General features: G+C 37.2%; 1 protein-coding gene across 10 annotated transcripts in view; it reads left to right on the top strand.

The window, feature by feature from the left end:
* LOC124367384 overlaps positions 1 to 12,991 on the top strand; it is an 80,702-nt gene that overhangs the window by 50,765 nt on the left and 16,946 nt on the right. For all 10 annotated transcript variants that reach the window (XR_006922890.1, XM_046824154.1, XM_046824151.1 and 7 more), the window contains 4 exons: positions 25 to 242; positions 1,557 to 1,740; positions 5,364 to 5,552; positions 9,691 to 9,908. Coding sequence is in view for 9 of the 10 variants with exons in the window: in XM_046824154.1 (XP_046680110.1) it covers positions 25 to 242; positions 1,557 to 1,740; positions 5,364 to 5,552; positions 9,691 to 9,908 (809 nt within the window). In the remaining variant the exon portion in view is untranslated. The remainder of the gene's footprint in view (positions 1 to 24; positions 243 to 1,556; positions 1,741 to 5,363; positions 5,553 to 9,690; positions 9,909 to 12,991) is intronic.

Raw genomic sequence — 12,991 nt, 5'->3', positions numbered from 1 at the left:
TCATTGTTTATAAATTTGTTGAAGGGAAGAGGATGTGTGCTGCATACCTCTACACTTCTGCAAGGAGTCATTGTTTGTGTTCGGTGGAGTAAACCCGTTTGAGGACGTCAACTATTGTAACAGCGGCAGCAAAATCTACCAGTACATGAGCAGAAGCAACTGCTGGCAAGTTTACGGTGAGATGCCCGAGCCCAGACACTACCACTGTGTGCTGTTCTTTCAGGGGTGGATCTTTGTGGCAGGTGAGCTTAAAGTGTCCGATCGTCAAATTCCAATAATTTTTAACTCTTGTTACCTACAAAACTTGGAAAAATCATTGTATTTTATTACGTACTAAATATTTTCCATAACTATATAAAGGTTTATTAATTCTATGCCTTTGAGTAACATTACAAAAGTTATAAAAACGGTTATAGAAAAAAATGTTAAAAATTGTAAATTTTTGAACAAAAGTATACTATGAATACTTACTAAACCAGAATAACCAATAAACATAAGACTTGGTCCATTAGCTTGTATTAACTCTTCCTGTTTGTAGTAAAAACTTAATGAAAAAGTATTATTTTATATTTTGTCAATACTTGGTCTTTTCTGTTTGTGTTATATATAATTCAGTGTATTAATTATTAAAAATTTAGTAATAGCTAAAAGATAATTTAATTCATCATAGAAATTATACAACACTGTATTTTAAAGAATATCAGAAGTTTGCACATTGCCATTGTGATGAGATGTTAAAAAAACACAAAAATATGTTTTGAAATCTATCCTCTTCTTCAGGCATAAAAATATGTTAACACACAAGATTAAGCATATTAAAAAAAAATTAATTAATGCATGAAAAAGCATAGACAATTTAATCTACATATGTTTGAAATACAGCAGTTAAATGTTTTACTTTGAGTTAGGCCTATTTAATCTATTTAAATTTAGAACTATTTAGATTCATTCCATAACCTCGGTACGGTGTGCCCCTCAACCAGATTCATTCCCTCCTCCCCTAAAGCCAAGCCCTAGTTATGCCACTGATACAATGAATCTGCTGCATCAACATGTTAAAACAAATTATAAGAATTTTTAACTACAAAAGCATTTTACTGAATAGATGAATTTATGGATTAACAGCAACTTTCTCCTTTCCAAGGTAATAACACACAGTATGTTATTTACTTTACTTTTACTGTATATTAATCTCCATTTTATGTCATTTTTTTAATTTTCTTTAAATAAGTATCATAATATTAAAAAAAATTGTAATATAGAATTAGATAATATAAATAATACTTTTATTTTATGGTTCTAAATGGCAAATCACTGTAGAACTATAGTTTATAAACAATATTTCGTTGATACATAATATTTGTATTTCCTATAAAAATAAACTAATTTGTGGTTTAGTTACACTGGTCATAAGTCAATTGCTAGTAGAAGGATCGGTGACGTATGGGGATGAATAGGAGACAAAACAAACATAATAAACAAATATATATATATATATATATATATATATAATTTATATATACACATACATCTTAAAACTATAATTTATGTTTAAGGAGGCAAGCACACAGCGAAAGAGACAAATGATCCTGGAGCCATCAGTCGCAAAGTATGGAGGTTTAATCCTACTTACAAGAATTGGTCATCTTTACGAGATATGAGACATCCGAGACGCAGCTTCGGCTTTGTGGCCTGCAACAACCGTTTGTTTGCTCTTGGTGGGAGAGACGATCAAGACAGGTATCACGACTATAACCGTTGTATCACTATTCCCAAACTGGTTTTCTTAAAAAAATATACGCATATCGTAATCATAACACTTAACTTGTTGCAAAACCACACCGGTTTCACACATAATATTAATAAAATTGAGCTAATAATTTTTATATTAAATTTGCGGAACATATAGAATGTAGCTACCATGAACATGTATTTCCTGTAACATTGCGGACTTTGGTGCTCTGCCAGATTTGTGCATCAGCATTAATCACTTCCCCCCTCCAACAACCTACTACAGTCATTGTATGGAATCAACATATTTTAGAAAACAAGTTCATATGTATTTGTTTTAGTCTAAAACATGTGTTGTGATAATTTTTGCAATGTTTTCATTTTCATGTGATCAAAGTAAGACGAAAGTGAATATGAAAGTTAGATATTGAACATACTGTACAGTTGACGCAGGGGAAGGGTGACAGTGTGGGGGGGGGGAGGGTACTCACTACCTCTCCTACGTGCCAAACACTATGGCCCATAGTGCGTAAATGTTAGATATTGAACATACTGTACAGTTGACGCAGGGGAAGGGTGACAGTGTGGGGGGGGGGAGGGTACTCACTACCTCTCCTACGTGCCAAACACTATGGCCCATAGTGCGTAAATGTTAGATATTGAACATACTGTACAGTTGACGCAGGGGAAGGGTGACAGTGTGGGGGGGGAGGGTACTCACTACCTCTCCTACTTGCCAAACACTATGGCCCATAGTGCGTAAATGTTAGATATTGAACATACTGTACAGTTGACGCAGGGGAAGGGTGACAGTGTGGGGGGGGAGGGTACTCACTACCTCTCCTACGTGCCAAACACTATGGCCCATAGTGCGTAAATGTTAGATATTGAACATACTGTACAGTTGACGCAGGGGAAGGGTGACAGTGTGGGGGGGGGGAGGGTACTCACTACCTCTCCTACGTGCCAAACACTATGGCCCATAGTGCGTAAATGTTAGATATTGAACATACTGTACAGTTGACGCAGGGGAAAGGTGACAGTGTGGGGGGGGAGGGTACTCACTACCTCTCCTACGTGCCAAACACTATGGCCCATAGTGCGTAAATGTTAGATATTGAACATACTGTACAGTTGACGCAGGGGAAGGGTGACAGTGTGGGGGGGGGAGGGTACTCACTACCTCTCCTACGTGCCAAACACTATGGCCCATAGTGCGTAAATGTTAGATATTGAACATACTGTACAGTTGACGCAGGGGAAGGGTGACAGTGTGGGGGGGGAGGGTACTCACTACCTCTCCTACGTGCCAAACACTATGGCCCATAGTGCGTAAATGTTAGATATTGAACATACTGTACAGTTGACGCAGGGGAAGGGTGACAGTTGGAAACAGGTAGTGCGTAAATGTTAGATATTGAACATACTGTACAGTTGACGTACAGTAGGGTACTCACTACCTCTCCTACGTGCCAAACACTATGGCCCATAGTGCGTAAATGTTAGATATTGAACATACTGTACAGTTGACGCAGGGGAATGGTGTGGGGGGGGAGGGTACTCACTACCTCTCCTACGTGCCAAACACTATGGCCCATAGTGCGTAAATGTTAGATATTGAACATACTGTACAGTTGACGCAGGGGAAGGTGACAGTGTGGGGGGGGAGGGTACTCACTACCTCTCCTACGTGCCAAACACTATGGCCCATAGTGCGTAAATGTTAGATATTGAACATACTGTACAGTTGACGCAGGGGAAGGGTGACAGTGGGGGGGGGGAGGGTACTTACTACCTCTCCTACGTGCCAAACACTATGGCCCATAGTGCGTAAATGTTAGATATTGAACATACTGTACAGTTGACGCAGGGGAAGGGTGACAGTGGGGGGGGGGAGGGTACTCACTACCTCTCCTACGTGCCAAACACTATGGCCCATAGTGCGTAAATGTTAGATATTGAACATACTGTACAGTTGACGCAGGGGAAGGGTGACAGTGTGGGGGGGGGGAGGGTACTCACTACCTCTCCTACGTGCCAAAACACTATGGCCCATAGTGCGTAAATGTTAGATATTGAACATACTGTACAGTTGACGCAGGGGAAGGGTGACAGTGTGGGGGGGGAGGGTACTCACTACTACCTCTCCTACGTGCCAAACACTATGGCCCATAGTGCGTAAATGTTAGATATTGAACATACTGTACAGTTGACGCAGGGGAAGGGTGACAGTGTGGGGGGGGGAGGGTACTCACTACCTCTCCTACGTGCCAAACACTATGGCCCATAGTGCGTAAATGTTAGATATTGAACATACTGTACAGTTGACGCAGGGGAAGGGTGACAGTGTGGGGGGGGAGGGTACTCACTACCTCTCCTACGTGCCAAACACTATGGCCCATAGTGCGTAAATGTTAGATATTGAACATACTGTACAGTTGACGCAGGGGAAGGGTGACAGTGTGGGGGGGGAGGGTACTCACTACCTCTCCTACGTGCCAAACACTATGGCCCATAGTGCGTAAATGTTAGATATTGAACATACTGTACAGTTGACGCAGGGGAAGGGTGACAGTGTGGGGGGGGGAGGGTACTCACTACCTCTCCTACGTGCCAAACACTATGGCCCATAGTGCGTAAATGTTAGATATTGAACATACTGTACAGTTGACGCAGGGGAAGGGTGACAGTGTGGGGGGGGAGGGTACTCACTACCTCTCCTACGTGCCAAACACTATGGCCCATAGTGCGTAAATGTTATATATTGAACATACTGTACAGTTGACGCAGGGGAAGGGTGACAGTGTGGGGGGGGAGGGTACTCACTACCTCTCCTACGTGCCAAACACTATGGCCCATAGTGCGTAAATGTTAGATATTGAACATACTGTACAGTTGATGCAGGGGAAGGGTGACAGTGTGGGGGGGGGAGGGTACTCACTACCTCTCCTACGTGCCAAACACTATGGCCCATAGTGCGTAAATGTTAACATATTTATTTGATTTATCATTAGTATTATATTTTGTGATATATGTTTTAATTGCTTTGATTTTCATTGTGTAAAGATTTTAATATTATTCCATTCATTTATAAGCAGTTATATTTTTTAAAGAAGTCAGAAGATTATTATCAATATGTCAAATATATATGAGGAGGATACGTATTGAAATAAAACTTTCAGCTAACCATATAACAAGAAATAAAATATATTTTAAAATGAATTATAAAATTGTGTGATTTAGTTTACAAACATAAATTGTTTATCTACTAGTCTTCTGGTCTGATTGATACATGTTTATCCATCAGATTGGAAGCGTTGTCATTATATAATCTACAAAACTCTTTGGTCATACCTTTTGTAATTAGAACACAAGCATTTCTAATGCTTTTTTGTTGTTGAAATTCTAGTCTCAATTTGCTTCCTTGAAAGATTAACGACATTAAGGATGCAAAAGCCAACTTGCTCATGCAAGGAATGTCAGTTGTTTGTTTCATTCCAAATTATGGAATAGGCTAAAATTTTGTTCAGTTACTAAAGAACGTAATTTTTTATTCTCTGAATTAATTAATTTTTTGTCGTTAATTGGAAGGTTGTGAAGAATGTTTCAGTAGACATGTACATTGTCACCAGGATCCTGAACCAAGTGGAGATGTACGATGCTGTGGCAGAGAAGTGGGTGGAAGTGCAGCCAATGAATGAGGCCAGAGCCGGGCTGGCAGTCAGCGAGTACAACGGCCGCATCTGGGTCGCTGGAGGGTTACTCAATAGTGCTAACATCGCTACCAAGTCTGTCGAGTATTACAACGTTCAACAAAACACGTAAGTAAACACAACACTATGAGAACATTGTTAAACCATCGGTAAATAAACTCTCTTATTATGTTAATTTGAAGTGGCCTATTAGTATGAGGAAATATGGACACAAAGGTAGAAGTACGGCACACTGTCGCGTAACAAGTTTCTCTGAAGTAGCATGCAAAATTTGAAGTCTACTGTAAAGTACATTTAATCCTGGAGATATGCTGAGGACTGACAAATGGGCAGTTATATAGAAAATAAATATCCAAACTTCTCCAGCAGACGAAGTAGAAATTGTTATAACAGATTGGTATCACGCAGTTCGAATTTCCAATGAGTTCCCAGTAAATTGGAGGATGGATAAAATAGATTAATATAGAAAATATACATTGGAGTAAATTCAAATAACTAAATTGTAACAGTTATGAAAGAAATTCATATTTTATAAACCACAAGATATTAAAATTTAAACATAATAGTTTGGGTCCGAGACTAAAACTGAGGGAGCAACTTCTGTTGTCCTCGGCTCTGCCCCGGCATCGTTCTCTTTTCTTCATTGGCTTTCGATATACGAGTACAAGCATCTACCATGGTTATATGAGCATGCAACTCCTTTCTAATTTATTTCCTCACAGTGATCTTGACACAAATTGAAGTAAATTTAACAAAAAAATTTTTCTTGTGAACACTTGTAACTGTTAAGTAATTGTAAAAGGAAAATTGGTGGACTCTATAACCAAGTGTTTAAAAAATTCAGTTCAAGAATATAACGTTTATTTGTAAGTGGAATTAATCTGAATATACTGAAAATATATACATCGAGTGGTGAGTATAATAGACGAATAATTCAAGTCATCCATACGTGAGACTTTGTAGCATTATCTATAAAGTGTAAATACAAAATTAATAACATAAACTTTGTGACATAATGAGATATTATAAACATACCAGACAAAGTGAAGCTGTCTCACATATTGTCCTATCATATTTACTAGCTCATGCAAATAATGCACCGACGTAGAATGTAACGTCTTATACATGTTAATTAATTACTTTCTCTGCTTGTTTTTTTTAAATTTGTATTTAATGACACTGTAACCTTTCTTCTATGTAGTACATTGAATCTGTTCACCACTGGTTAATTTGATCTTGAACATGGAGACTTTAATTACTTTCTACTTGTATTAGAAGTAGCTGGGATGCCAAATAATAACAAATATGGTCTATTAATATTATTTATACATCATTGATGTTTGGAACATAATACAGTCCAATCTTGATAATCCGACAGATATGGGACCAGCACACTGTCGGATTATCAAGGGTGCCATTTACACGATGCATAACTAGCCTATAATCAGTAAGAAACGTGAAAATTAGCAAACACTATACTGTAAGAACAAACCTTTTTATTGTACGTACCTAATTATAATAGAATGAACAACGCGCAGTACATAATACAGAAGTGAAAACTCTTAAAATACCATCTTTACACTTGAAAAAAAATCAAAAACAGTGTTTTGCTTCTTCTTACTTAAAGATTCTGTACACTTGTACAGTACCACAGTGGACTGAGTGGCCAGCGCCGACTGCCGAGAGTCTGACTGGCAAATGTCAGATTATCAAGATTTGACTGTAACTGCCTTAACTGCTGAAATTGATCCTAGAAAATATCCCTATAGCACATCTAGATGTCATTAGATTTCTTTTAGTAAAGAAATGTATCCATTGGAAATTCATTGTGAGTTGTGTTTTGTACAATAAAGAAGATATTATGAGCTATTACTTCATGAAGAACAAATCAATCATTAAGGTAAAATCAAAGGTTCATAATCACAGACTTTTCATGAATCTTCTACAAATAAAAAAGAAATTGTAGTAATGTATAAAACTGTAACTAAAAAACTTAGATATCATAAATTTTTGATGGTACCCAAACTCTTGACTGATGACCTCAAAACAAAGAAAATGGGATCACCTCTAATGAGTCTTGTCTGGTACCACGAAGAAAGTGAGAATTTCTTAACCACATAATCACTGGTCACAATAGTGCATCTGATGAGAAAATGAGAGCACCTATTCACCTAGATTACACTATATTTTGTAGCCTAGGTGTCTCTGATGTCGAAACACTGTAGAGTTTGTTTTGATCTTTTTCATCTCCAACTGTTTTTGGATCTCTTCAGGTGAACACAACTCCAGATTCCAGGTGCTGTACTAGGAGGAAGGTGAACTTGAGATACATATTAATTGTTGCGTACACTGAATTTAGGACTGGGCCATATTAAAACTAAATTGACAGGTCTGTGGACCTTTTAGCACGGCAGGCAACAATACTAAGGATCACTGACACCGTGTCGGTTCGTCGAGGGAGCGGGCACCCAGCTTTGATGAAACAAATGACCCTGTCCTCTGCTGGCCATATGCTTTCACCCTATGGAAGTATGTAGTAGAGGGGCAGCTAGCAACGCTCATCAGGAAAACTAGCGACCCTAGCAAAAATCAAGTAGACAGGTACATCTAAAGAAGCATCCAGAAATGAGTTCCAAAATCAAGACTTCGCAGACAACAAGGCCAACTGTAACTATGTGGCTGCCGGCTAACAAAATAAAAGGGGCAGACGCCACGAACTGGAGATAAGTTCAACGTTCATATAATCACTGGTGTTGAAACATGGGTTTCTTATAACATCAATGTCGAACGAAATTTCAATCAATGGAGTGGGATCAGAACTTGTTGCTACGGAAACCACTGTAACGTGAAAAGCTTGTACCTAGATATGATAGTGCTTAAATGTAAATTTTGACTATAGTTAAAAATAGTTTAAGAATTGTCTTTATTTATTTATAATTTTATGGCCTACATTGGACCACTTTAGTCACTTTATATTTTCTAGTCTTTCTTCTTTTATCCACCCAATATTTCTTCATCCTTTCCGAGCGTAATTTCCTTTCCTCCTCCGGAACCACTCTTCCTATTCGTTGTTTGTTTCTTTTCAGCTGTAGTGTAGAGTATTTGTCATTCAATATCTTCAATGTGTTTGTCTTGTGTTTTAAATCCTCTACTGTAATTTGTAACTCTCTCATATCTTCCCTTAATTCTGTGATCCATTTAATGTCACTTTTACTATACCACAGTTTTTCTACTATTTTCCTGCTAATTCTATTTTCAGGTGTTCTCAACAAATGCCCCAGGAATGATATTCGTTTCTTTTTAATTATACTTGTAATAGGTTCTATATTTTTTGTAGACTGTTTCATTGGAAGCTAGTCTCCAAACTCCGTCTACTTGATAGTTTTTGTTTAAGCAAGTTCTGACTATTCTTCTCTCCATCTTAAGAACCTTATCTATTGCAATAGTATTTGTTGTTTTAAATATTGTTTTCACTTGCGTATGTAATTTGTGGCAGAGCAACTGTTTTGTAGTGTCTTAATTTTGTATTTATTGAAAGACATCTTTTATTATACGTATTCTTAGTAGCATGTTTAATCTTAGTTAGTTTGTCTATTTTACTTTCCCAAGATGGTTTTTCATTCAGGTTATAAGTGATTACTTCTCCTAAGTATTTAAATTTCTGCACAATTTTTATATTGTGGTTGTCCAACCTTATTTTATTTGCAAGTGGAGGCTGCGTTAATAAAACTTCTGTTTTTTCAAACGATATCTTTAAACCAATTTTCTGAGCTATATCTTGTAAAGATTTAATTTGCTGTTTTGTTTCCTGAATGTCATTGGCCAAAAGAGCTAAGTCATCAGCAAACCCCAAACAGTTCAGATTAATGTTGTCCCTTTGATATCCAATCTTTATGTTTTTTTGGTTATTTCTTTCCCATTCCCTCATGACGTACTCTAATGCACAGTTAAAAAGAAGCGGTGATAATCCATCACCTTGTCTTAAGCCAGTCTTTATCTGAAATGGTTCTGAAAGTTCTCCTCTAAACTTTATTTTAGACTTTGTTAATGTTAGTTCTATTAATTTAAGTATTGTCTTTATAAATGTATATGATAAAAAAGTTGTAAAAGTCATGTTCAATCTTTTATTTATTAAAACAACTTACTTTCCAAACGTCTCTCGTATAACAAAATATAGTTTTAAAATTTAGTGATTACAATATAACACTAAGAAATGCATTTAAATCAGTTCTACTTTGCGCTGCAGGTGGACGCAGGTGTCTAGCCTGCGCTACACTCTGGCGTACGGAGTGATGGTGCCTATGGAGGGCCGTCTGTATCTGGTGGGCGGGGCTATCGGGCTGCAGGACATGCCGTCGTCAGGCAGTGGTCGCCAGATCGATGTGTGGGACCACGACAATCAGAACTGGGCGCTCGCCACCATGATGTGCAAGCCCAGACACGCTCATGCTGCTGTGTGTCTCAGTAAGTATAGTCAGAATCATGCACGGATGACGTTTTTATCTACTGATGCTAGGAGTTACGATACCATGTTTTTCGCCACTTCTATAGAAAATATTGATGGTGGAAAGTTATAGGGGATAATTATCACACTAATTGCAAGTTGCTAAATATTTTGAAAATTGTTGAAAAAAGTAATATGTGATGCTTTTTGTCCATCGAAACTGGCTTGGAAAATTATACTATTTTACTCTTCAATTAAATTTAAATTATCTCAGAAGAATCGTTGTGAATGTGTTAAGTGTCCAGTGGATAAAATATTTAATTTTAAAGTAAATAAAACACTCAAGATATCTGTTTTTTACGACTTGCAGGGATTTTTACAACATAACATCTCCATTTTTCTGTTGAAGTAATAATAAAGTATCAATAAATTAAAACGTGTTGTTCTGAGTTGAAACATTTATTCGGCTTATTACGCCAAATGTCATTGCAAAGCAGCAGCTTTCGAACTGACAGGTATTTAGTAAGCAACCAGATAAAAACTTTTATTTTCTAAGATTTATTTAATGATGAAACTTCAGTGAGAAAGAATCCGACCAGGCATTGGACCTTTCGTTCGTCTTTTTATGAACGGGTCTCCCCTAGCTCTGAGTAGTATGTCAGCAATTGTAGGATTGTCTTAGACATGCGCTATAAGTGTGAGAAATGGCAGTATTGTTAACCAATGTCCTTTCCTTTTTCTTCAATTTGCATAAATTAAAAAAATGTATTGTTAAGATTTTAACTGTAAAGGTTAATGATAATAAAGAAACACAATTCTTTATACTGTACATTTTCAAATGACCCGTATACTCGTACTACTGTGAATGTTGCTTAGTGCAGTGTCTGTAATCTCACACTGGCACAGACTTGACTTCTAGATTACAGAGAGGTTAGTGACAAAGACGTTTAAAACAAACTCTGCATTGTTTCAACATCACAGACACCTAGACTACAAGAGAGGTCTGTCTGGTTTACCCATCACCCGCCCATCCAGTATATTCTAGATGAGGCGTTCACATTGTCTCATCACGAGCACAATAGATGAAAACGATAATTGAACAGATGAGATAATGAGAACACCTCTTCATCTAGATTACAATGGATGGGTGCTGCGTAATCTAGTTTAGGTAACACTGTATTGTAGTCTACGTGCCACCAATATAAAAAAATGCAAAAGTTGGTTTAAACGTCTTTGTCACAGACTTTTTTTGAGTGTCCAGATGAACATGGACTCCAGATTCCAGGACTTAAGTCTGTGACAGTGATAGATTACATATGATTCACTGAGCAGAAGATGAAATGGAGCAAGACTCAATGTTTGTCCAGACGAACATGGACTCCAGATTCCAGGACTTAAGTCTGTGACATTGATAGATTACATATGATTCACTGAGCAGAAGATGAAATGGAGCAAGACTCAATGTTTGTCCAGACGAACATGGACTCCAAATTCCAGGACTTAAGTCTGTGACATTGATAGATTACATATGATTCACTGAGCAGAAGATGAAATGGAGCAAGACTCAATGTTTGTCCAGACGAACATGGACTCCAGATTCCAGGACTTAAGTCTGTGACATTGATAGATTACATATGATTCACTGAGCAGAAGATGAAATGGAGCAAGACTCAATGTTTGTCCAGACGAACATGGACTCCAGATTCCAGGACTTAAGTCTGTGACAGTGATAGATTACATATGATTCACTGAGCAGAAGATGAAATGGAGCAAGACTCAATGTTTGTCCAGACGAACATGGACTCCAGATTCCAGGACTTAAGTCTGTGACAGTGATAGATTACATATGATTCACTGAGCAGAAGATGAAATGGAGCAAGACTCAATGTTTGTCCAGACGAACATGGACTCCAGATTCCAGGACTTAAGTCTGTGACAGTGATAGATTACATATGATTCACTGAGCAGAAGATGAAATGGAGCAAGACTCAATGTTTGTCCAGACGAACATGGACTCCAGATTCCAGGACTTAAGTCTGTGACAGTGATAGATTACATATGATTCACTGAGCAGAAGATGAAATGGAGCAAGACTCAATGTTTGTCCAGACGAACATGGACTCCAGATTCCAGGACTTAAGTCTGTGACAGTGATAGATTACATATGATTCACTGAGCAGAAGATGAAATGGAGCAAGACTCAATGTTTGTCCAGACGAACATGGACTCCAGATTCCAGGACTTAAGTCTGTGACAGTGATAGATTACATATGATTCACTGAGCAGAAGATGAAATGGAGCAAGACCAATGTTTGTCCAGACGAACATGGACTCCAGATTCCAGGACTTAAGTCTGTGACATTGATAGATTACATATGATTCACTGAGCAGAAGATGAAATGGAGCAAGACTCAATGTTTGCTTTGAATTTGCCGTTCTCACTAAAGGCATGTTATGGGCAATAAATTATTAATAAACAGAATATAAAATATACTTTGTTCCAGAAAATATACTGTAACAAAAATTGACATCAGTACTGGTAGGAATTACTAGCCTCAGTATCCAGTAAGCGTGGCTAGCTCAACTGAAAGTTGTGCTTAATTGTATAGTGTTCAGTCGAATCTTAACAAGTAAATCGTGCGGTTACTCTGCAGTGTGCATACCCCAAAATTAACAGTTATTCTAAACATAACATTTTTTCGTTATAAATTTACAAATTAAAAACATTTAATATAAAACTGTACAAATTTCTATACTAAAATTTGAAAAAAGTTATTAATATTAACAAAATTTAAAAGCCAATTTTTCATTTTATTCCTAAGATTTTTACTATTTTTATAATTTTTTATTTCAAAAGGCAAAAGATAACTTTGGCCCCCTAAAAAAGAAAACCTTTTTTTAAAATAATTACTTATTTACCTTTGGACTCCACTCTCGGACTAACAGCCCCAGTATATCACCTCTTGTTCTTTGGTAATCTCTGTCTTTCCTGTTTCCACTTTTCTCATAGAAAATTTCTAATACTTTGAATAAACAAATATTTTAGTGGTAATAATCTTAGATATTTATAAATAGTTAATGCAGATTCATATCTTTTCTTTTT

Source organism: Homalodisca vitripennis, chromosome 8 (genome assembly GCF_021130785.1).
Source record: "Homalodisca vitripennis isolate AUS2020 chromosome 8, UT_GWSS_2.1, whole genome shotgun sequence".
Taxonomy (NCBI): Eukaryota; Metazoa; Arthropoda; class Insecta; order Hemiptera; family Cicadellidae; genus Homalodisca; species Homalodisca vitripennis.
This window is presented reverse-complemented; position numbering and strand designations above follow the sequence as displayed.